This window comes from Tursiops truncatus, chromosome 9, assembly GCF_011762595.2.
Source record: "Tursiops truncatus isolate mTurTru1 chromosome 9, mTurTru1.mat.Y, whole genome shotgun sequence".
NCBI lineage: Eukaryota > Metazoa > Chordata > Mammalia > Artiodactyla > Delphinidae > Tursiops > Tursiops truncatus.
In genome coordinates, this window is record NC_047042.1 from 82,286,261 (window position 1) to 82,311,463 (window position 25,203).

The following is a 25,203-nucleotide window of genomic DNA, read 5'->3' on the forward strand; positions in this document are numbered from 1 at the left end:
TTGGCAAGCTGTCAGGAAGCTTTGTGGCTCTGGCTTCAGCCCCCACGAACCACAGCCCTCCTTGGCGTGCACACTGCCTGGACATTAGGCCTCCGTGTGCCCCCCTTCCTCCCCCAGACTTTGCCCTGACTCTTCCCTTATACCTGGTGTCTTAGCCCATTCAGGCCACTGTAATAAAAAATTCCATAGTCTGGGTGGCTCATAAACAACAAAAATTTAGTTCTCACAGTTTTGGAGGCTGGGGAGTCCCAAAGTCAAGGTGCTAGGAGTTTCAGTGTCTGGTGAGAGTCTCCTTCCTGGTTCATAGATGCTGTCTAATTGCTTGTGTCTCCACATGGTGGAAGGGACGAAAGAGCTCTCTGGGGTCTTTTTTATACAGGCACTAATCCCATTCATGAGGGTTCCACCCTCATGACCTAATCACCCCCCAAAGGCCCCACCTCCTAATACCATCACTTTGGGGGTTAGAATTTCAACATATGAATCTGGGGCGGGACACAAACTTTCAGTCTATAGCACCATTTCTCCCTGCTCAAATCCTACTCACCCGTTAAGACCTAAGTAAACACCCCCCCCCATGAAGATATTCTAGATCTGTTCTGCCCAATAGAAATATAACACAAACCACATATGTCATTTTAAATTCTCTAGCTGTCAAATTTCAAAAAATAAAAAGAAACAGATGGACCTAAATTTTAATATTATGTTCCACTCAAACCAAAATATCCAAAAAGTTATTTCAACATGTAATCAACATGAAGTGTTAATGAGATATTTTACATTCCTTTCTTTCATACTAAGTCTTTGAAAGCCAATGTATATTCTACACTTAGAGCCCGTCTCAAACCAGACGGCCACGTTTCAAGGGCTCAGTGTCCACATGTAGTGGCTCCTGATCAGACAGCAGAGTTCTAGATGCCTCAGGTCAGTTGTGTTTCTCCCTCCCTGGAGCTCGTGCTGCCTGCCATATCCTGCCCAGCCTCACTCCTCCTGTAACCTGAAGCTCCTCGAGTTTGGTTCACAGACATCCTGCTCACCTACTGTGCTCAGAACTGGACATACTGAGGCCGCAACCCCTTCCCCACCCTCATGGTGTTCAGGGTTAGGTCTCCTCCATCTCTGTCCCCTCACAGTGCCTTTTGGGATGTGTTCAGTGGAATGAAGGAATGAATCTGGTGGGCCTGGGGTCGGGGAGGGGTGGGGGCAGCCCAGGAGCAGCACAGGGACTCACCAGGCACTGGCAGATCCGGCAGGGGTCCCCAGGTGTGGTCCACTCTTGGCCATGCTCCCAGTGAGAACCACCTTCTGTGCAGTCTTGGGCTGGGGGCGATGGGCAGAGAGGAGGCCTGGTGGGAGCTTCAGCCAGAACCCCCTCCTTCACGTGCCGTCTGAGGGCTCTCCTCTGAGCCTAAACCAGACCAGATCCTACCTCTGCCTGGACCCCTCGCCTCAGCCTCCCAGCACCCCAGGCAGGGTAAGGCCCAAGTTCCTTAGCCTGCCCTTCCAGGCCTTCCAGGGCCAGCATGGCCACACCCACGTGTCTCTGGCCCCTCCCCACGTCCCAGTGTAAGCTTTGGCCATTCCTGCCTGCCTGCACCTTCCTGACTAACACACACCCACCTCACACTGAGTGTCAGTCCCAAGCTGCCCTCTCTTCCTGGAATGCCCGCCACCATGTTCCGCCCTTCGCCTTGCTAACTGCTCTTTAACCTTGAGGTTGGCTCCAGACACGCCACCTCCAGGATGCTTTCCTTCCTGTGCCCAGGCTGGATTAGGTCTCCTTCCTCATGGATCTAGTGTCACCCTCTAGTGGTCTGCCTCGAGGGCCCACCCCGTGTCTTCTGTACACAAAGCAGGTAATAGTCAATGTTTATTGACGTACCTATCATTACACACATCTTACAAATGGGGAACTGAAGCACGGAGTAACTCCCTCAGAGGTACATAACCACTGACAAGGGCAGAATCTGAGCCCAGGCCTTCCAGCTCCGGAGCAGGGTTGGCCAGGCCTGGGTCCCCCCACTGACGGCAGCCGCAGGTCAGAGGCCAGCAGAGTGGGCTTTGGGTTGAAGAAGTGGCAATAACAGCCCTCCCTGGAGCTCTGCCAGGGAAGGGGCAGGGCTCTCACCTTGGCAGGTCGGGCAGCAGTGCCCGGGCCTCAGGACTGGTCCAGGGCAGGGGGTGGACGGGCACTTCATGGGCACACAGTGAACCAGGCTCCTCTGTAATGCACCCATAGCTGTACTGCCCCTGGGTCTGGCTCCCAGAGACAGCAGGATGGGCCACAGAGTGGGGATGGAGGGAGAATCTCTCTGGCACCAGGCCTCGGAAAGTATGTGAGGGGCTGAAAGAGTGGCTGGTGTGACCCAGGGTAGGCGGGGGTGTCCCAGGAAGATCAGGGTCTGGGCAAAGGTGCGGGGGACTCACCAGGCAGGAGCATTGGAGACAAGGGTTGGAGCTGGACAGGAAGTTGGCCCCCTCCTCATAAAGCTGTCCCTCATACTCACAGCCTGGGGAGGGTTGCCAGCGTGACGGGCTGGTCAGCAGAGAGCAGGGTGGGTGGACATTACCCGAGGGAAGGCATGACCCCAAGCAGGTACGGAACCCTCTGGGGCTGAGGGGACGGCGGGGCAGGGTGGGGGGGAGGTCACCTGGCCGGCAGATGGGGCAGCACTCCCCAGGTGGGGTGTAGCTCTCCAGGCAGTTGAGCTCTGAGCATGAGGGCCCCTGGCACTGCACCGTCCCTGCCTGCAGGGTAGACACTGAGCCCTCCTTCCTCCTCTACTGCTCAAGCCGAGTTACTCTGCTGGCCTAGCAGGCCTAGCAGGCTCCAGGCCTCAATGCCGGGGTGGCGGCAGCAGTCCTGCCAGGACCCCAGATTGGGCTTGGCGCTGCCAGGCCTGGGGTTAAGCCGGGTGGTGGGGATGTGGGTGGTAGATGGGACAAGGCTCTGATTCCCTTACCTGACAGGTACAGATGACACAGGGCTCCAGTTGCCACGTTTCCCCACTCCTGTGGCCTCCAGTACAGCCTGCAAAACCAGGGCCAGGCCCGCAAGTAAGAGACCCAGAGAACTGGGGCGAAAGCACGGCCAAGGGCGCCACATCAAAGGGGCACCATTCAGGTGATTCTCAGAGATTGTATACTTACTGCAACTTTCCAGCAGATGGCACTATAGTGTCTGCCTCGAATAATCACCAGATTCCCATTATTTTACAACACATGGAAGCATTGAGGAAAGCGTGCCTTTTTAAAACTTTCACCAAAGACATTATATGTGCTAGCAGTGGCCCTGAGACACCACGTGTCCTACAAGCGATGTGTGTGTGTGTGTCCCTTTTCTTTGTTGGGAGATCCAACAACTCCTAAGACTTTACTCCTCATCTCTGGCCAAGACTCTCAGGCTACATTTCCAGAACCCACCAGTCCCTAAGCCTCTGTCCCACCTTTCAAACTAGCAGCTACCATTCTTCCCGGGGCAGGGTTGCCAAAGACAACATAGGATGCCCAGTTAAATGTGAATTTCAGATGAACAACACATAATACTGTAGTGTAAGTATGTCCCAAATATTGCACGGGACATACTTGTATTTAAAAATATGTTATTTATACAAAATTCAAATTTAACAGGGCATCCTATTTTTTTTTTTTTTTTGGCAGTGCCGCTGCAGGATCTTAGTTCCCCAATGGGGGACTGAACCCTGGTCCTCAGCAGTGAAAGCATGGAGTCCTAACCACCGGACCACCAGGGAAGTCCCAGGTATCCTATATGTTTAGCTGCTAAACCCGGCAACCTTATCTTCCTGACTATGAACCGGTAACAGCTGCTGTCTTCATGTCACTGGCACCACTAGTTTCCCAAGCTCAGAGTCCACTGTTCCGTGGGATCCAACTACGTTCTTTGGAAACACCCCTCCTTCTGCAGCACACTGCCATCCCTGGCTCCATGCCTAGGCAACTACAGTAATAGCCCCCTAACTGGTCTCTCTGCATCTAGCCCATATACCACGTGAAAATTCCAAAAATGCCTCTTTGAACATGCCACACTCTTGCTTTTCAGCCTTCAGTGGTTCCCCATTGTCCACAGAAGAAAGTCCAAACTGTAAGGCTTACAGCAGTGTGTTCCCACTGGCTTTCCCAGTCTGATTTCCTGCAACACACCTTTCCCCACTCTGTGTGCCTAGAGGGCCTTCAAGTACACCCTTTCCTTCTGGTGAAACCCCACTTTCCCTTGAAGATCCAGCTCGGATGACCTGTTGTATGTAGGGCCCTCCCCGATCACCTAGTCTGGGTGGGCTTCCCCTGCCTTCCTGCCCTCTCCTCTGGCGACTGACCACTTAAGACCTTTCTCCACCTCCTCTTAATCTGTTCATTGGCTCTTAAATCTCGTATTATACTAGCTATATACGTTTATCTTCTCACTAGATTAGAAGCTGCCTGAGGAAAGGAAAAAGATCAGGTAGAGCAGGGGTCCCCAACCCCCAGGCCACGGACAGGTAATGGTTCGTGGCCTGTTAGGAACCGGGCCGCACAGCAGGAGGTGAGCAGCGGCGAGTGAGCAAAGCTTCATCTGTATTTACAGCCGCTCGCATTACCTCCTGAGCTCCTCCTCCTGTCAGATCAGCGGTGGTATTAGATTCTCATAGGAGCGCGAACCCTACTGTGAACTGCGCATGCGAGGGATCTAGGTTGTGTGCTGCTTGTGAGAGTCTAATGCCTGATGATCTGAGGTGGAGCTGAGGCGGTGATGCTAGCGCTGGGGAGCGGCTGCAAATACAGGTTATCATCAGCAGAGAGGTTTGACTGCACAGAGACCATAATAAATCAATGACTTGCAGACTCATATCAAAACCCTATCGGTGGGTGGCAAGTGACAGTTAAGCTGCATCTTATGGAATAGACTGGACATAAGCAACACACTTTTGGTGTCACTGTCTCCCATCGCCCCCAGAAGGGACCATCTAGTTGCAGGAAAACAAGCTCAGGGCCCCCACTGATTCTGCATTATGGTGAGTTGTATAACTATTTCATTATATATTACAATGTAATAGAAATAGAATGTACAATAAATGTAATGAGCTTGAATCATCCCGAAACCTTCCCCCACCACCACCCCGGTCCATGGAAAGACTGTCTTCCATGAAACTGGTCCCTGGTGTCAGAAAGGTTGGGGACCACTGACGTACAGCCTTTGGCTCAGTCCCAGGTCAGAAGCAGCATTTGCTGACTTGGGCTTCGCTTCTGAACACCCCCAGCCACTGCCGGAGCGAGGGGGCAGACGCCCTCTGGACACATGGCAGGTGGCAGGCCAGGCTCTGGGGCCCCAGAACGAGTGCAGGAGGTGGGTCTGGGGCCGGCAGAAGGCTGACCGGGCTCGCAGTGCGGGCAGCACGCTCCCGGCTCCGGGCAGGGTCCTCTTGGGCATGGCTTCTGGGTGCAGGTTACGGCTCCTTCCTGTGGAAAGCAGGCATCAGAACCCTGGAGGATAGGGCCTCCAGAACCGAGACCTCTCCCCAGGCTGGGACCCACCAGAGGCGCAAGAGGCTGAGTTGGCTCAGACTACGTGGGCTACCCTTGGCCCAAGGGCAGAAAAGAGACATCCTTCCCCCTCCCCCATCATCTCCTGCTACTCTCGACCCTCGGGAAACCATCTCTTCCAGGTACCAGCAAATTCTCCAGCGTGGAGAGATCCTAGGAAGGGAACCAAGGGCTTCCTCAGTGGAAGGGTGAGGAAAGAAATAGGTGGGTGTGAAGCCAAGTGAGGGAGCAGAGGCAGATAGATGCCAGGAACAGATGGATGACTGGGGACACTGAGGGTCCGCAGGCGAGGGGGCAGGTATAAGAAGACAAGAACCCCACTGTGTGCGTGGGGATTGAGCTCCAGAAAGCAGAACTCTTCGGAATCAGCTGAAGGCGGCCAGTGGCAAGGCTTGGGGGGATGGGCAGGGAGACCCCACTTCTAAACATTCAGCACACCAGGCTGCAGCGACAGGTAGCTGAGGTGAGGCAGACAGGTGAGGGGAACAGGTATGGGATATCCAGGGTGGGTCACAGGAGCTCACCAGGCAGCGGCAGGTGGTACAGGCATCTGTGGCGAAGGTCTCCCCATTGCCATAGGCCTGACCATTGTGGCTGCAGCCTGAGGAGGAGATGGTGCTGTCGCTCAGGCACTCAGGGCCATTTTCGGGCCCTGAGGCGGTGCCAGTGGGCAGGCAGATGGCACTCACCATGGCAATGGGGCAGCCCAGGCTGGGGGACACAGTGTGTAGCCCCGTCCTGGCAGACACAGGCTGTGCAGGCATCAGGCTCCCAGCGAGCCCCCTCGGGCCAGGCCCGACCCAGCCCCCAGCACTGGGGCGAAGCCACGTGGCATTCACAGGACTCCAGCTGCCTCACCCTCCCCTGCAGGTCTTTGTTCTGGGGAGAGAGGTGGGGGTAAGAGGCACTGGCTCAGCTTCCCCCACCAACTCCCACAGATTTGTGGGGTGTGAAAGCCAAGGCAGGATGAGAAGGAAACGTGACAGTTCCAGAGCAAGGTGGGTCCCCCTCCAGGCAGCATCCAGCTCAAACAGTCCCAGTTCTCATAGCCTGGGGTCTGGATAGGCTCCCAGGGGAACACGGGCCCCCAGTCCTCTCCTTTAGACAAAAGGGGACTCAGTCCCTGTGACCCAACAGTTAAAGACCTTTATCTATCCGAAATCTTTCCTGATGATACTCCATAATGTTTGCCAAATACATGAAAGAATATGAAAATCTGACAAAACAAATACCCGGAGGTTCTTCCCTGGTATGAAAGAACCGATGTTAAGAACTGCTCAGGGCTTCCCTGGTGGCACAGTGGTTAAGAATCCGCCTGCCAATGCAGGGGACACGGGTCCGAGCCCTGGTCCGGGAAGATCCCACATGCTGCAGAGCAACTAAGCCTGTGCGCCACAACTACTGAGCCTGCGCTCTAGAGCCCGTGAGCCACAACTACTGAGCCCGTGCACCACAACTACTGAAGCCCGTGTGCCTAGAGCCCGTGCTCCGCAACAAGAGAAGCCACCGCAATGAGAAGCCCTCGCACCGCAACGAAGAGTAACTCCCACTCGCTGCAACTAGAGAAAGCCCACCCGCAGCAACGAAGACCCAACGCAACCAAAAATAAATAAATAAATAAATAAAATTTATTTAAAAAAGAACCATTCAGATAAGAATCTTTCTATGTGCATTTAAAACAAAACTCTATTTCAGCGTCCCACGGGCCCCCCTTCTCTCCTTCCCTCCCACTACATGAGGCCTGCCCTACCCCACGCACACCCACTGCCTCCAGTGGTACCTGTTCTCTGAGCTCCGTGACCTCAGCCTCCAGCCTTCCCAGTCGCTCCTCCAGGGGGCGCCACCGCTCCTGGGGGGCCCCAGCAGGGGCTGAGGAGTGGGCCGGCGCCTGCAGCTGGTAGTCGTGGATGTCAGCAAGCCCCAGAGGCTCCCTGGGGACGGCTCCACCTGAAAGCACAAGGATCCAGGGAGGGCCTATCGGTGAGGGGCTAGCAAGGCTTCCTGGGTTTGTCTTCCCAATGATGTCTATCCTGTGCCCACCCTTGTCCACCTGTCACCCACCATCCAGGGAAGGAGAGGTGGTCTGTGAGGGGCTGGAGTGAAAGCATGGGAGGAGGAGGAGAGAGCCCTGGGTGCACGGAAGTGACCTAGACCAGCTTTCCCAAGTAGTAAGAGCCTCAGGCAGGTATAAGCCCCAGGGACCCCGCCTCACTGGGAGCCTGGGGGGAGGATCTAGATCAGGGCCTCTCTGTAGGCTGCCCTGACTCTGCAGGGGTCCTCAGCCACGGGGGCTGTGCCAGGGTCATCCAGCCTCACTCAGGCCATGGACTTGGCCAGGGGCAGCCTGGGGAGCTGATGTGTCATGCTGGGAGGGCCCACAAGCCAGCACAGGCTGAAGTGCAGGAGAGGGAAACAGAGGAGTGAAAGGTGGGGCTGCTTTCAGGTACCCAGGGTCTGTGGGCAAACCCCACTGCTTGTCTTCACCTTCAGAAAGGGCAGCACTTCCGTGCACAGGGAGGGGCAACTCTTCCCTCTGCTGCCAATTCCAAGCCTTGCCACTGTTTCCCGGGCCTGTGGCAGAGGGGCCTGGGAACTCCACCCAGGGCAGAGTGGGCTCCAGAAAGCGGGACTCGGCTGCATTTCGTGAAGGGTTCGGGGAGGGTGCTGGTAGGGCCCCCATCTAGATTTCAAGGCACCATGAGAATGAAGACAGGTTGTCCCGGGTTCTAGAGGACACTGGGTCCTAGGAGGGGGCACCTCTGAGTTCAGGCCTGGGGTTGGGGACGGCCACTTTCACCTGACTCTGATCCCCCTCCTGCTGTGGGGAAAACAAAGGCGGTGGGGTCATTGTCTGACTCCAGGTGTCCTTCCCACAAACAGCATCCCTCCTCCCAGCAGAGGTGGGCGGTGCAGCAGAGGGTCTGGAGCAGGAAGTGAGTGAGCACAAGGAAGGGGTGGAGGGAGAGGGAAGGGTCTTTCCACTGAGGCAGTTCATTAGTGAGGCTGGGCCTGGGGGTGGCTAAAAGGGCTTCTCGTGCACACTAGCCCCGTGAAGCAGGGGAACAATACTGCTCACTCCCCCGCCCAAAGGGGGTTGAAGATTCTCGTCCAAGACCTAAATTGTCTTCTTTTGTCCAAACCTGCTTTGTCCTGAGTTCCTCGGCTTGGTTAATGCCATCCCCACCTACCCAGAAATCTGGGGCTCAGCTTCTCTCTTTTGTACCCCTCCCAAAGTCCATCAGTCTCTGGTCTCAGCCGGTCATCCCCCAACACCCCCGCAGCTCCTCTCCTCTCCCCTCTGTGGCCACTCAGGAGGCTGAAGGCTCCCTGCCTCCACGTGCTCCTCTTTTCCTTTCACAGCCTTTCTAAATCACACATCTGCAGGCTCCCAGCAGCAAGTCCAAATGTGAGCTTTCCCAAGTGCCATTCATCTTTTCAGCCCACCCTGCAACGCCCCCCCCGCCCCCCGCCCACACCCCTACCTTGGGCAGGGTGTTGTCACTTGGAATGGCTCTCTGTCTTGGTATGGCCCCTGTACCTCGCTTCCTTCCCAGCCCCATGAAGGGCGGCCAAGGATGGGGTCCCAGTATCTTAAACCCTCCACCCCAGCACGACACCCCCCCTCCACCATGATTCCTCCTTTCAGGCCACTCCCTCCAGGCCTGCTTAAGCAGGCACAAGAAAGGGGTCGGGGAGAAGCTGAGGGTCCTCTGGGACCCTCAGGGAAGATCGGGCCGGTCCTTTGCCTGGAGAGACCTGCAGAAAGAGCTCCTGTTGCACAAAGCCTGATTGCTCCCCGTGGACCTGCTCCCCTCCCTTCCCCCCTGCACAGTCCCAGCCCTGACCTCTCTGTTCCTGCCTGTCCTTCTGGATGAAAGCCAGACACAGAGACTCAAAGTCAGCTCCCATGGCGGGCCTTCTTTTTTTTCCCCTTTCTCAAGACAAATAATTAACTTCAGACTCCCAGATTCCAGGGCGGACTCTCCCCCACCGCTGCCTGCAGGAATTCCTCCTGAGGCCAGAGCAGGAAGCCCCGTCCTGCTCCGGGACCCCATGCCACAGTCTCCGTGCTGCCCCGACCATGCTGGCTCCTCCACCGACGGGGAGGACTCAGGCTGGCCTGGGAGGTGCACGCACCCCGAGGCAGGGCCCAGGGAGGCGGCCCCCGGCCCCAGCCGTTCCCTCAGACTGGGCTGAGCAAGAGGTGAGGTCCTGCCTGGCTGCCCCCAAGCCCTCGGCGCCCCGACCTACCTCTGCCGGTCCCCGGGGCCAGTGCCAGGCCCGTGAGCTGCAGGACGAGGGGCAGCAGAGCGGCCTCGGCCCTGGCCATGCTTGCCCCGCCTTGCTGACTACGGGTCGTGGCTCAGCAGGCGCTGGGAGAGGCGGGGTGTGGAAACACCAGGCCGCCTCCCACCCAGCCTTTGTTCAGAGAGGGCTTCTGGTGTCTGTCACCCCGCCCCATGGCGCCTGCCTTCCTGATGGGCACCTCGACCCGACCCCGGGGCCCAGCCCCATCCTGACCCCAGACCTGGCTCAGAGGTGCAGGGGAGCCCCCGGGAGAGCAGGAAGCTGGGAGGGGTTGGGGGCGACTTCTCCTGCACGTGATCCAAGAGCAGGCTCTAAAAGCCCCACAAACTCATCACCCTTGGGCTCTGGGACAGCTGGTCTCCGAGCCCCTTGGGCTACTTCGCCACCCTGGGGTTCCCTTCCTCACCTGTTTACAGGAGAAGCAAACTGAGCTGGGTTCAAATCCCTGCTCGGCCAATTCCACTGGGCCTCTAACTTCTAGTTGCCTCAGTTTCCCTGTTTGTAAACTGGGGATCATAACAGCTACTTTATAAACTTACAGTGAGGATTAAGAGAGACTAGATAGATAAGGAATTTAGGGTAGGGTAGTGGTCGGCACAGACTAAGTGCTCAGTAAATAAATAAAAACAAGAGGTGCGGGGCTTCCCTGGTGGCGCAGTGGTTGAGAGTCCGCCTGCCGACGCAGGGGACGCGGGTTCGTGCCCGGGTCTGGGAAGATCCCACATGCCGCGGAGTGGCTGGGCCCGTGAGCCATGGCCGCTGAGCCTGCGCGTCCAGAGCCTGTGCTCTGCAACGGGAGAGGCCACAACAGTCAGAGGCCCGCGTACCGCAAAAAATAAATAAATAAATAAATAAATAAATAAATGGGTTTAAAAAAAAAACACACAAAACAAAACAAACAAACAAAAAAGAGGTGCTGCTCCAGGTCTCCGAAGTCAAGGGCGCTTCCGGTCTCCTCTCTCCACTTCTACATTTCTTTCCTGGACTCTACTCACCATCCCTATCTACCCTGGCAGCCCCAGGCTTGGCCCCAAATGCCAAGGCCTTTCTTCTCCAGCCCATTTTCCAGCTCTTGGGCTCAGGCTTGGCCTGTGTGTGTGTGTAGGGGGGTGAGTCTGGGCCGGGGGCAGGGCTGGGCCTTGGGCTCAGCAGGCGGAGGGGGCCAAAGGGAGGAAGTGAGAGAAGCTGGTCACGTGGGCCACCAGGCTGGGAAACTCCTCAGTGCAGCTGGAAGCAGGGGAGGTGGGGATGGGCCCCAAGCTCACAGGCAAAGGGACATGGAGGGTGGAGCCGTGAAGCCCGCCAGAGCAGTCTCCCTCCCCACAAAGGCCAGCAAATCAGAGCCACCCTGCTCCCTGCTCCCACCCCCCAGCCCAAGTCAGGGCTAAAGGCCCCTCGAGCCCACTCTCCAAGCACCTTAAGGGAAAGCAGTGTCTCTCCTCAGAAGTGTGGGAGACGGCAGGGGACGGGGAGAATGTGAGCCAGTGCTGAGACCTGGCCTCAGTTGGCCTGGAGCTAGGCTCACAGGAGCAGAGGAAAGCCAGGGCCAGCCGGCTGCTGGAAAAGGAGCTAGGAAGTGGCAGCTCTGTTCCCACCAGGGTTAAGGAAGATGGTGCCTGTTAGGAGGCAGGTCTCCTGGGAGGCTGGGTGGAGGAGAGGCTAAGAGCAGACTCTGGTGAGGGCTACCAGGTCAAATCCTGAGTCTCAGGCTTTCTGCTCTGTGGCCTCAGGCAAGTCATTCAACTTACAGTGGCTAATTTTTCTTCTCTGTGACCTGTGGCTCTAACAGCACCCGCTTTAACGCTGGAAAGTGCACTCAGCACGGGGCTGGGCACGTAGGCATTAGCTCTTATTACTTCTCTTACGGGATCTCTAACTGTCCCCCCAGCCATGCGGGCGAGGGTGCCTTTATTCCCATTCTACAGATGAGGAATCTGAAGAGTCAGGTGAGCTGTTCAGAGTCATGCTGGGAGTAAACCACAGAGCCTGGGTTCAATGCCAGGTCCTTGGGGTCCCAGGGCCCACATGCCTTATCATCGCCAGGAGCCCAAGCCCCCCGACACCCCTGGTCACCCTGGCTCCCAGCTGCTTACTGCTCTGCCCAACCCCTCACCCTTGCCCTCCCACAGTGCCTCTGTCGGAGCACCTGAGTATCGCTGGAGAACATCCCAGCCCTTGGGTGACCGGATTTGCTTCAAATTCATGGCCACAAGCCTCAACAGACACACAAGACTGCCAGAAATTCTATTACAATTCCCTGGTAAATCCAATCTCCCTCTCCTGAGAGGAGCATCTCACACCCTCTCCTTCCTTCCTAAACGTTTCAGTGGCCCTGCCCTTACCCGCTGTATGATTTTGGCAGGTTACTAAACTTTGCTAAGCCTCAGGTTCCTCCCCTGTGAAGTGGGGATAATAATAGTACCTCCATCCTGATTGTTATGAGGATTGTCGAGACAAAGGCTTACATGCAAGTTTTGGAATATGATTCCAGGGAGCAGAAATGAGGGGTGGGGAGAGCAAGACGGGGAAGGATGAAAAGCCAATACAAGACTGCCTTATGGAGTAGCTGGTCGCTGCTGTGGGCATGTGCGTGTCCAATTCCACAGGACCATCTGTACGAAAGCAGCTCAGCCAGAAAGTGGAAGCACTTATCCATTGACATCAGTGCCCCGCTGGTCTAGGGTAACACCGGAGGGCATTAGCTGCTCCCAGTTAGGTGTGAATGAGTGCTCAAGTGGGCTACGAGGGTGCAACAGGGAAATTCCAAAGCCCAACAGGAGAGATTTATAGCCAGGGCCTGAGGCAAGACGCCACGGGGATGCACCTGTGCAGAGCCGCTTGCAGACTGTGGAGAACTGGAATAAGGTGCAGCTGAGAGAATTTGCATACGTGGTGTCTGACGAATGAGACAATGAGTATAAAAATCTTTTTACAGTGTCTGGCACATTTTAAACACCCAAAATATATTATTATTTTTATTGACATCATCGTCATCTCCCGCTGAGGCCCAACCTGAAAAGGCAATATTCACATTCTTTATCTGCAACAGAAGGTACAGAAGCGTCTGGAAAACTCGCTCTGTGAAATAAAATCCCAGAGGAAAGGGTGTTATTTGGAGAGCAGCTGAGTTTCCACCGTGAGCCTCTTTGCTGCCAGGTATTGAGCCAGATACAGGAATACAGGGATGAATGAATCAGGAATAGCGATGGCCAGAATGCCCGGCCCAGACCAAGGGAAGGGGAATGTGGATGCTGGCAGAAGGAGGGGCATGAGCACACGACCGACCGCAGGTGCACTCAAACGTCAGGCTTGGAATAAAGGGCTCACATTTCTCTGCTGGGCTAGTGGAACCAGATGCCACCATCCTCACCAAAATCCAGTACTTTCTTTAGAACAGGAACATTCTGGCTAGAGAAAGAAGGAATATCTCAGGCCCAGGCTTGAGTCCTTATTTGACAGGATGTCCCCATGAATGGAGTGGTGTTTGGGACCCAGCCGGGTGTGTGGGCACAGTAGCGTGCGTGGCTCCGTAGGGCAGCACAAGGGCTCCAGGGTTTAGAGTCAGTGAGTCCTGAGTTCAAATCCTGCTCCACCACTGACTGTCTGTGCTGGTTGATCTCCCTTTCTACCTCTTCCATTCATTCTCCCTCTCCACCCCCTACAGACGGCATCGCTCTGGCTTTCGTGCCCTCTGGCTTCCTGTTGGGTCAGCCAATGAGAGGTGCAGGCGGGGCCTGAAGGGCAGGGGAGGAGAGCGGTTGGGGTATTTCTTCTTGGCCTCCTTCTGCTCAGCACAGCTCCCATGGTACCACTAGTCCTTCCCCTTATCCGCTCAGTCCAGGGAGTGGCAATGGCTCCCTACTATTGTTAGTTCCCTGGTGATTCTCTCTCTTTTTTTTTTTTAAACTGGCTGCAGCTGTGGGTTGGCTGCTGCTCTTTGGGTTTTTTTTTGGCTGCGTTGGGTCTTTGTTGCTGCGCACAGGCTTTTCTCTAGCTGCGGTGAGCGGGGGCTACTCTTCGTTGCAGTGCGCGGGCTTCTCATTGCGGTGGCTTCTCTTGTGGAGCATGGGCTCTAGGCGCGTGGGCTTCAGTAGTTGTGGCACGCGGGCTCAGTAGGTGTGGCTCGCGGGCTCTAGAGCACAGGCTCAGTAGTTGTGGCACATGGGCTTAGTTGCTCCGCGGCATGTGGGATCTTCCCGGACCAGGGCTCGAACCTGTGTCCCCTGCACTGGGGGACCACCACCAGGGAAGCCCCCTGGTGATTCTCTAATACCGTGTCTACAGATCGGTAAATGGTCCCTCCTTTAAGTTCTCTTTAGCTAAACCCTTTTGAGGGGAATTCTCTTTTCTCCTGGGCCCTTAGCTGATATGCTAACCTTACCACATATTCTACTAAGTTACTCTACCTCCCTAAGCCAAAATCTTTCATCTGGAAAAGGAAGTAATAACCGCTACGGTAGGCTGGGAGAGTCTATTAAGGCAACAAGCATGTGATGTGTGCTTGACGCATGTGCAGCACCTGGTACACAGACGATCCCAACATAGTTACTTTCTGTTCCTTACCTCCTTCAGGTTGTACTGTCAATAGCAGCAGCTTGGTTTTCCCTCTGCCTTTGGTGGCTGGAAGCAAAAGTTTGCTGTAAAGAGGGAGGGAGAGAAGGGGTTAGTAAATGATTAAATTTTGTACTTAAATTTTGACCTTTCAAGTCACACCAGTTGTAACAAATGAAATAAGCTACCACAAAGGAATAAAGGCAAAGCCCATCATTACACCTGCTCCAGCCCTTCCTTGCCCATCACTCGCATCCGGTGTAACCAATGGTAACAAGGTCTGTCCTTCCACACCCTTCACGTGGCCCACACAACTGCGTGCAAGCGTGTGTGCACCACGTGATGTCGTTTGGACGTGGTATTTGGGAACAGGCTGTGCAGCATCACAACCCCATCCCCATCTGCCCCTGCAAGTCACCAACTTGCCCCCAAGTCACCTTCCTCAGTGGCTCCTGTCTCCAGCTCCCTACTCCCCTAGGACCCTCTCTCCCTGCTCACAACATCATGTCCACCCCAGGAGAAGGTTACCCCGGCTGACCTGACCAGCTGAGCAACTGCAGCAGGGGGACAGGGGGCGGGGATGTGCTGTTTATCACAGATCAGATATTCTTTTTTTTTTTTTTTTTTTTTTTTTGTGGTACGCGGGCCTCTCACTGTTGTGGCCCCTCCCGTTGTGGAGCACAGGCTCCGGACGTGCAGGCTCAGCAGCCATGGCTCACGGGCCCAGCCGCTCCGCAGCATGTGGGATCCGCCTGGACCGGGGCATGAACCTGCGTCCCCTGCATTGGCAGGCGGACTCTCAACCACTGTGCCACCAGGGAAGCCCCGATCTGAGATTCTAATTCCACAGCTGTACCCCACAGCTGGCCACCTCTCCCCACAATTCAGAATAACTAGGCCGCCAGCCCCCTTCCAGGAAGGACTTCCTTTGCCCCTTAAAAGGCCTTCAGGGGTCCACCTCACTGTGTTCCAGGGACTGTGCCAAGCTGCAGCATGCCTACTCAAGTACCAGTGTCAGCTCACACACTAGACCAACACCACTCACAGGTTAATATCACAGTCGGAACGCAGTACTTCCTTGTCAGATGGAACCTGCTGGGATCTTAGGAGGGTTTGTGCATTTTTCTGTTTTCGTTTTTGGCAAAGAAAGACCAGGGCAATCAGAGTGCATATCTGAACCTCGCAGCAGAGCCAGGACCTGGAGGGGGGTATTGGCAGAACGTTTCCAGGCGCCACACAGGGACCTCCAAGCCACGAGGCTCTCCAGCCTGGAGGGAAGCTTGCCAATCAACCTTGGGCCCACTGGAGAACCTGGGGTTTCCCCAGTCTCTTTTCTGACTATCTTTTTTCTCAAAGACCGCTCCCTGGGGATCCCATTAGGGCTTGGAGAAGCTAAGAGGGTGGGGCAAAGAGGGGAGGAGATATGTGTGGCTTCCTGCCTGCAATTTCCTCTTCTTCCCACCCATTTCGCTTCTTCCCATCCCTCATGGTCCTGCTCTCAAGATCCCACAAAGCCTCTTCCAGTGGTTCTGAGCAGCACAGTCCAACAGAACTGTCTGCGATGATGGAAATGTCTATATCTGCACTGTCCAATACGATGGCCCCATGAGGCTACTGAGCCCCTGTAATATGGCTAGTGCACTTGAGGATCTGAATTTTTATTTTTTTTAATTTTTTGGCCGTGCCACGTGGCTTGCAGGATCTTAGTTCCCCGACCAGGGATTGAACCCGCGCCCTCAGCAGTGAAAGCGTGGAGTCCTAACCACTGGACTGCCAGGGAACTCCCCTGAATTTTTACTTTTTATTTAATTCTAATTCACTTTAATAGAAATAGCCCTATGTAGCTAGTAGCTACTGTATAGAACAGCGCATATTCAGACTGTAAGGCAACTTTGTGCAAATTAGTGAAAAGTGCAGCTTCTCAAGACAGAATACTCCCTTCCATTGGCTGGGAAAGTTTTGTAATAGAGCCACATTGGCTATGATGTGAATGAGGCCCCCTAGAGACAGAAGAGACAGTCTTGCAGGAGTTTGGGCCAAGACTTGCCATGGGGCCTCTGGTCAAGGACCTGATCTCACTCAGCACCATAGCCCCACTCCACAGTTGTGAGACAAGCAAGATCTTAGACAGGGGCTGAGGGAGGGGAAGTGGCAGCTGTTCCTTCCAGGTAGTATGAAGAGAGGGGGTCAGATGGCAAGGGAGTAGAGGCCAGTGGGTCAAAACCACAGCTGGGGCCATAATGAGGCACCAGATGTCCTGGCACAGAGTAGTGACCTCAAATTCCTATATGTTTGGCTTTTTTTTTTGGTAACAGCTTTATTGAGATATAATTCACATACCATAAATTCACCTGTTTAAAGAGTATAACTTAATAGTTTAGTATATTCATAGAGTTGTGCAATCATCACTGCAATCAATTTTAAAACATTTTATCATCCCCAAATAAACCCCATACCCTGCAGCCTTCACCCCCTCTTTCCCACCACCATCCGTACCCCAGCCCTAGGCGACCACCCATCCACATTTCATATAAGTAATCCTTTGTGTCTGGCTTTTCACTTGGCGTAACGTTTTCAAGGTTTATCCATGTTTCACCATGTATCCATGCTTCATTCCTTGTTGCCAAGTAATGTGTATGTACCGAAGTATGTACCATACTTTATCCATTCATCAGCTGATAGAATTTGGGTTGTTTCCACTTATTGGCTATTATGAATAATGCTGCTGTGAAGATTCATGGGCAAGTGTTTGTGAGGACATACGCTGTAATTTCTCTCGGGTATATTACTGGAAGTGGACTTGCTGCATCATAGGGTAGTTCTACATTTAACCTTTTAAAGAACTGTCAAATTGTTTTCCAAAGTGGCTGTACCACTTCACATTCCCACCAGCAACATATGAGGGTTCCAATTTCTCTGCTTCCTTGATAACACTTATTATTATCTGATTTTTTTGATTACAGCCATCCTAGTGGTATTTCATTGTGGTTTGATTTGCATTTCCCTAATGACTCATGATGTTGAAAATCTTTACACAAGCTAATTAGTCATTTATGTGTCTTCTCTGGAGAAATGTCTATTCAAGTCCTTTGCCCATTTAAAAAATTGAGTTATTTGTCTTTTTATTATTTTGTTGTAAGTGTTCTTTATATATTCTAGATTCAAGTCACTTATCAGGTATATGACTAGTCAATATTTTTTCCCATACTGTGGGTTATTTTAATTTTTTATGGTTTTTTTTTTTTTTTGGCAGCACGAAAGTTTTTAGTTTTGATAAAGTCCAATCTGTTTTTTTTCGTTGTTGTTGTTGCTTGTACTTTCGGCAACATATTTAAGGAATCATTGCCTAGTCTATGTTTAGAAAAATTTAACCCTGTGTTTTCTTATAAGAGTTTTACAGTGTTAGCTCTTACATATAAGATCTTTGATCCATTTTGAGTTACCTTTTGTATACGGAATGAGGTATGGATCTGTTGTTAGGTGCACTTATGTTTACAATTGTCACCTTTCTGATGCATTGCACTTTTATCATTATAAAATGTCCCTCTTTATCTTGAGTTACTTTTTTTGTTTTAAAACCTATTTTGTCTGATGACAGCATAGCCCTCCAGTTTTCTTATGGTTGCTGTTTGCATGATAAAACTTTTTTCTATTCTTTTAGTTTAAATCTTTCTGTATCTGTAAATCTAAAGTATGTCTGTGGGACTTCCCTGCTGGTCCAGTGGTTAAGCATTCGTCTTGCAACGCAGGGGATGCCAGTTTGATCCCTGGTCAGGGAACTGAGATCCCACGTACCGCGGGGCAACTAAGCCCGCACTGCAAAACTAGAGAGAAGCCCACGCACCGCAACTAAGACGTGATGCAGCCACCGAATAAAAATACATAAATAAATATTTTTTTAAAAAATCTAAAGTATGTCTCTTATAGACAGTATCTTGTTGGATCTTGTTTTAATCCATTCACGTTACTAATATAGTTGTATTTGCATTTGCCATTTTACTTGCTTTCTAAATATATCATTTCCTTTTTGTTCCTCTATTTTGCCTAGACTGCTTTATTTTGCATTAAGTGAATATTTTCTAGTATAACATTTTTATTATTCCTTTAATGAGTTTTTTTTTTAAGTGTATTTTTTTTTCTATTTTCTTAATGGCTACTCTAGGGCTTACCTCTGGACAGTTTACTATACTGTCTTCCTGTCCCATCCGGGTAAGTTGTCCCCAGGAAGGTCCTGGGCAGAGCGTGTGGGCAGGAAAGTTGCCTGAAGAAGGATGGCCTTGGACATGGGGCACAGGAGGGAGGACCGAGGCACTGAGATGGCCACAGGGTGGCAGCCCCAGTGATAGAGAGGCTGCAGCTTTTTCTTTCTTTTTTTTTTTTTTTTGCGGTACACGGGCCTCTCACTGTTGTGGCCCCTCCCGTTGCGGAGCAGGGGCTCCGGACCCGCAGGCTCAGCGGCCATGGCTCACGGGCCCAGCCGCTCCGCGGCATGTGGGATCTTCCCGGACCGGGGCACGAACCCATGTCCCCTGCATCGGCAGGCGGACTCCCAACCACTGCGCCACCAGGGAAGCCCCGAGGCTGCAGCTTTGATGGAGCTTTGTGGGGCTGCACAGTCCTCAGGGTCACCTCAGATTTTATGAGTCAGGACAGATGTCCAGATCCAGGAAAACGCGTGTTCTAAGGTCTGGGCGTGGCTTATTGGTGGTCCTGTGGTCAGGCTCCCCTGGTAATTGCCCCTGCTGCTTCCTCCTGCACCTGGAATACCTCTCGGTGTAGACCCCGGAGCTGGTCCACAATTCCCCTCAGCCCCCAGGGACCAACAAGTTGTCGGGGCAGGTCTCAGTGGGAATGGTGGCTACCCTCCTTTTCCCCATCAGCTACCACCTGCCTTACCTCCCAGGGTACTCTGAGAGCACGCAGGGGTCCGAGGCCAGGCTCTGCTCCTCCCACCAGGAGGCCCGCTCTAGGGATCCTGGCTGCTGCTCTGCAGACGCGCACACGGTACGAAATCAGGGTGACAGGTCCCTTGGTTTCCACCCTGCTGTGCCTCCCCCCACCCCTGCAGCACCAACGCCTGACTGAGCCCTGTGAACCCAGCCTATGTCCCTGAGTGGCCCAGCTGGAGAAGGCGGGGCCTGGGGAGCAGGGTGGGGCAGGACGGGAGGCAGCCCGGGAGTAGGTTTCCAGTGTGAGGGAGGAGGAGCAAAGCCTTTCATCCTACAGGACCTGCAGGCTCCCCAGTACCTGATGGCCCACCTTGCCCTGTCCTGCCCAGCCCATGGCCTCTGCTTCTCTTGCTCAGGGTCCTGTGTAGGGCCCCAAAGTGGGTATTCTGGAAATAGTCCTTAAAGGCCTGCAAGGGTGGGGATCCTGGGGAAAAGGATCCACCTCCTTCTTAGTACCAATAGGAACAGGCCCATTCCCATTCCTTCTGTCACTCATCCATTTTCAAATTTATCATTCATTCATTCATTCATCTAGGAACTCCCACCCTGGAATAGCTGGGACGCCTGGCTGTCCCTGGGTAGAAGCCTGAGGTAACCATGGGCCCAGGGTATGCTCCCAATTTCCCCATGAGAGTCCTCCCTTCCCAGTGGCTCTGCTTTCTCTCCTCTTGCCCCCTGTCCCCACCACCCTCTGCTTTTTTCTGCCCTACTTCATGCCTCAAAGCGGCTGAGCTGGACCTGCATGACACAGGCTCCCTTGATCTCTGGATTCTGGGTGGATTTGGCTAAGGGGAGGCACTGGCAAGAAATAGGAGGGTGGGAGACTGGAAGCCATAGAGCCCCCAATCTTGCACAGCCACAGGTCCTGGAGGACAGCCACTCTGTGGGTGGTGACAGTTCCCTGCTGATGCTAGGCCTTGGGTGCCTGGAAGTTTCACAGTGGCTTTCGTAATCCTGTTCACATCTCTGCAAATGTTCTAAACTTGCCTCCGTTTAGCTCCACCTGTGTCCTGCCACAACCTTGCCTCACACGCCTCTTACCTAGAGCCACCCACACTGAGGGTAGCTCCTTTTTCTGTGTCCCTGGGGCAGTCAGGGAGCCTGATAGAAGTCATCAAACCCCAGAGACAATACTCAACCTCCTGCGAGTGGGAGGAGGTCAGCAGAGGTATAGCAGGACGACCAGGGGAAGAGCCCAGAAGATCCAGGCTGGAGGGAGGGAGAAACGGAGAGGGTAGGGGCCAGGTGCCACCCCTGTCTCTCTGTGATGAACCCGCTCTTTTGCTTTTCTTTTTTAAATTATTTAGAATTTTTATTTAAAACTTACTTAGAGATCTTTAAGGCATATTTATATTATATCGGTCTTTTGCTTGCATTAAAAGGAAACTACAAGCTAAATACATTTGTTAAGTCATTCCTAAAATGTCTTGACATTTAGAATTTGGATCTTCTGAATGGCTTTTAAAATTTTTATTAATTTATTTATTTAATTTATTTTTTTTAAACATCTTCATTGGAGTATAATTGCTTACAATGGTGTGTTAGTTTCTGCTTTATAACAGAGTGAATCAGCTATACATATACATATATCCCCATATCTCCTCCCTCTTGCATCTCCCTCCCACACTCCCTGTCCCACCCCTCTAGGTGGTCACAAAGCAGGAGCTGATCTCCCTTTGCTATGCGGCTGCTTCCCACTAGCTATTTTACATTTGGTAATGTATACATGTCCACGTGACTATCTCACTTTGTCCCAGTTTACCCTTCCCCCTCCCCATGTCCTCAAGTCCATTCTCTACATCTGCGTCTTTATTCCTGTCCTTACCCTAGGTTCTTCAGAACTTTTTTTTTTAGATTCCATACATATGTGTTAGCATACGGTATTTGTTTTTCTCTTTCTGACTTACTTCACTTTGTGTGACAGTCTCTACTCTAGGTCCATCCACCTCACTACAAATAACTCAATTTCGTTTCTTTTTATGGCTGAGTAATATTCCATTGTATATATGTGCCACATCTTCTTTATCCATTCATCTGTCGACGGACACTGAGGTTGCTTCCGTGTCCTGGCTATTGTAAATAGTGCTGTAATGAACATTGTGGTACATGACTCTTTTTGAATTATGGTTTTCTCAGGGTATATGCCCAGTAGTAGGATTGCTGGGTCATATGGTAGTTCTACTATTAGTTTTTTAAGGGACCTCCATAGTGTTCTCCATAGTGGCTGTATCAATTTACATTCCCACCAACAGTGCAAGAGGATTCCCTTTTCTCCACACCCTCTCCAGCATTTATTGTTTAAAATTTTTATTTATTTTTAATTCACATACAATGAAATCCACTCTTTTTAGGGTACAGCTGTGAATTTTGGCAAATGCAGAGAGTCGTGTGACTATCACCACAATCAAATCAAGATGCAGAACACTTGCCATCACTTCATGCTGCCGCTCTGTGGTCAGCCCCTCCCCGCAGTCCCACATCCACCCACCCAGCTCTGTTCTCTGACCCTATGCTTTCTCCTGGGCCTGTTCCTGAGGGGGAGACAGCTGGGGAGCGGGCAGCCTCTCTCAGGGGCCACGATCATTCCCTGACTCGTACACGGGCCACATTTTCTATACAGACAACATCCCGGGGCCTGAGCATGAGGAATAAGGCCCCTAGCAGCCAGCTCCCTCTCCTCTCCCAGTGGAGAGCATGTCAGGTGGGAAGCTGGAGGTGGGGGGATAGCCCCAGGGAGCTCTGGGCTGGAGAGTGTGGGATCTGCATGCTTCCCTGGCTCTACCTGCCCCAGGGACTCAGTGAGGACAGCTGGCCATAGTGAGGCTGCCACCCAGAACCACCAGAACACAGGATGTGCTCTGGTGGTGGTGGGGGCTACTGCTATGTTTAAATTAAAATCACTTCTTCTACTGTGTGCCAGGCACTGGGCTAGACCTCACCCCACCCCCGCCACTGCTGAGCAGCAGTTCTTCACTGCTGACAGTACAGTGTTAACCCCTTGTGTAAACAAGGATACTGAGACTCAGAGAGGCCGAATGCCTTACACAAGGTCACACAGCTGGGACATGAACCCAGGTCTGTCTGACTCTAAAGTGATCAAATATCACTCATGGTCAGGTACAAATCCCAGTGCCTTATTTTACTAATTGCTGTGTGCCTTTGGGTAAATTGCCCAACCTTTCTGAACTTCAGTGTTTTCATCTATAAAATGAAGATAACACATATCCCTACCTTGTACAGTTGATGGGAGAATCAAATGTGACTCTGGTGTTTGGTGGAGAGTAGGTTACATGATAAATTCTGTCATGGGTTGAATTGTGTCCCCCCCTCCCCCAGATTCATGTGTTAAAGTACTAACCCCAGTACCTCTGAATGTGACCTTATTTAGAAATAGGGTCTTTGCAGATGTAATTAGTTAAGATGAGGTCATTAGGTGGGCCCTAATCCAGTATGACTGATGTCCTTATGAAAAAAGGGAATTTGGACACAGTGACGTGCACACGAGGACAGCAATGTGTGAAGATGAAGACAGAGATCAGGGTGATGCTTCTTCAAGCCAAGGAGCACCAGAGATAATGCTAAGAGTACAAAGAAGTAAGATGATAACTCACTCAAGTTTGCAAGGTTAGGAAGTAACTCAGCTCGCTTCTTTGTAAGAGGGGATATGTACGAATGATGCCCACGTCACGGTGGCTGCTTGTGACAGTTAAATGCAATAATGTATGAAAAGTGCTCAGCGGGATCCTGCATGTCTTAGGGGCTCATCAATATCACCTGGTTGTATTTGCGCCTCCAGCCAGCCCAGCCTGTGGCCTGCCCTCTCCAGAACACCACGCCCCGTTCCAACAGGGCCTTCACCAGCCTGGCGGTGCTTCTCCTGGCTCTTCTCCATAGCTTGGGATGGGCTGTCCCTCTGCAAGAGGCCCATGGCCTACTCTCTTTCCTGACCCCCATGGTCCCTGAACTGCAGGAGGACGCAGGATTGAGCACACTTGCTCTCTAGACGGCCGAGTTCCAGGTGGACCCAGGATCCCTGGGCTCACCACCCTCTTGCCCAGTCCTCTCAGGCACTCCCGTGACCTGCTACTGCAAAGCACAGCTTTTGAAGTGAGTCGGGGGGTGACGAGGAAGCCCCCATAAGTTCTTTCCTACCTGAGCAGGTGTCCCTTTCTTCTTCCCATCTCACCCCAACCTCCACCACCGGTGATGGCCCCTGGACAAGCTGTCAGGTCACGTCAGCCTCCCTGCAGCTTTGGAAGTGCTGCTCCAGGAGAAAGGGAGGAGAATAGTCTGAAAGAAATCGGGGAGACTGGTCCTCAGACTGGCACAGATCGGTGGGGACTCTTGGGTCCTGCATGCCCACCAGCACCCTTATGGCCCCAGTCGGCCTGGCACAGGGGGCCTGGGTGGGCATCAGAGCTCCAGCTGGCTCCTGACTTGAAAAACTGTGAAACACAGAGATTCCAGGACACTGGCCTGGTCAGAACTCCCACTGGACTCCCCTCTAGCAAGTCCTGACACCCTCCTTCTCTAGGAGGACCCAAGAGAGCAGAGTGGTCTTACTCTAGGAGCCCCCCGGGGTCCTTCAGCCCTCAGGGCTCTCTGCTTTCTTGACTTTCTGCGCCCAGCATCAGAGGCCACAGAAGCAGCAGAGCAGCCTGGGGGAGCCCCATCTCGGGCCCCCAGGTCTGACTCTTACAGGGTGGTAGCCCTGGCCCAGGGGTACCTGGCTGGCAAGAACCAAACACCTGTTCCCACAGCTCTGTTGGCTCCTGGCCCCCAAGAGCTCCTTCTCCTACCTCTACCACATACGTGATGTCCTCAGGCCACAACCCCCAGCCAGCCCACCCCTTAGGAGGCCAGAGAGGGGCAGCTGGGACATCCCCCTCCCATGGTGAAGTGTTGAGAGGCCATGTGGGACGAATATCATGCCCCCTGCCCCCTCCCATAACCTCACACCTCACTCCAGGCCAGAGAGTGCCTCCTCTGGACTCCCAGAGCCATCCCCAGAGTCCCCTCCCATCCAGGGTGGTTCTGTCATCTTTCCACCATCCTGAAGTCCAGATGTGAGCTGAGAAGAGCCCCCCCCCATGCCATTGGGCTGACCCTGCCATCCTGGACACAACTGAGTCTCTCCTCGTTTCCCACCTTAGAGGCACAACAGTCCTGCCCTGGGGGGATCCCGAGCCCTGGTTCTAAGTTGCAGGGGCTTGAGATGAATTGGGCTGATAAGCCATGGGACCCCCTGCATCCCACATCAATGACGGGTGGTCCTCGTGCATCTGGATGGGATCCTCTCCCCGGTGGGGGCACCTATGGACTCTGGGCTTCAACCAAGTCTGTTTGGGACAAGAGAGGACACTGAAGTCCACAGCTGGTTCTTGCAGGACTGGGGTGGCCTCTGTCCCCACAAAGCAGGGGCTCAGTCATTCCCATTGCAGGAGGCCTGGAAGACTGTGGTTTCCAGGTTGGACTTCCTCCTCTTCCTTTTCCTCCTTGTCCAAGTGCTGCATGCTCTCAAGTGAGTCCTCCAGACAGGCAGGAAGGATGGAGGCTCTGGCCCCAGCCCCTTCCTTGATAAAGCCCAGTACTGGGGAGGGAAATGGTTTGAGCAAAACACTGAGCTAAGTAGATTTTAGGAGTGTCTGAATCAGACCAAGGGTAGTTGCGGGGGCAGAGTGGGGAGATGACGATCTGGGCAAGAGGCATCCTGGTGTCGTGGTGGAAGATACAAGTGGGGGAAGAATCAGCAGAAGGACCAATGACGACTGCACTGAGAGGCAGGGCAGGGGCGGGGCAGCGCGAGGTGCAGGAGGATGCTAAGGCATGAGCTAGGAGCGAAATCCCAGGGCATTTA

The 25,203-nt window shown here is 53.2% G+C and overlaps 1 protein-coding gene across 21 annotated transcripts in view; it reads right to left on the reverse strand.

Annotated features, from left to right (window-relative positions):
- The window catches only part of KCP (kielin cysteine rich BMP regulator), a 45,231-nt gene that overhangs the window by 15,102 nt on the left and 4,926 nt on the right, over positions 1 to 25,203 (reverse strand). For 13 of the 21 annotated variants that reach the window (XR_004528170.2, XM_033863228.2, XM_033863235.2 and 10 more), the window contains exons 3-12: positions 23,499 to 23,636; positions 14,410 to 14,483; positions 7,319 to 7,485; positions 6,228 to 6,417; positions 6,063 to 6,139; positions 5,370 to 5,454; positions 2,964 to 3,031; positions 2,428 to 2,748; positions 2,129 to 2,222; positions 1,232 to 1,320 (exon numbers count right to left, since the gene is read on the reverse strand). Coding sequence is in view for 18 of the 21 variants with exons in the window: in XM_033863228.2 (XP_033719119.1) it covers positions 1,232 to 1,320; positions 2,129 to 2,222; positions 2,428 to 2,748; positions 2,964 to 3,031; positions 5,370 to 5,454; positions 6,063 to 6,139; positions 6,228 to 6,417; positions 7,319 to 7,485; positions 14,410 to 14,483; positions 23,499 to 23,527 (1,194 nt within the window). In the remaining 3 variants the exon portion in view is untranslated. Of the gene's footprint in view, positions 1 to 227; positions 253 to 1,231; positions 1,321 to 2,128; positions 2,223 to 2,427; positions 2,749 to 2,963; positions 3,032 to 4,595; positions 4,754 to 5,369; positions 5,455 to 6,062; positions 6,140 to 6,227; positions 6,418 to 7,318; positions 7,486 to 9,789; positions 10,478 to 14,409; positions 14,484 to 23,498; positions 23,637 to 25,203 lie in introns of those variants that run through there. The other 8 variants (XM_033863233.2, XM_033863230.2, XM_033863236.2 and 5 more) reach the window with 8 other exon arrangements.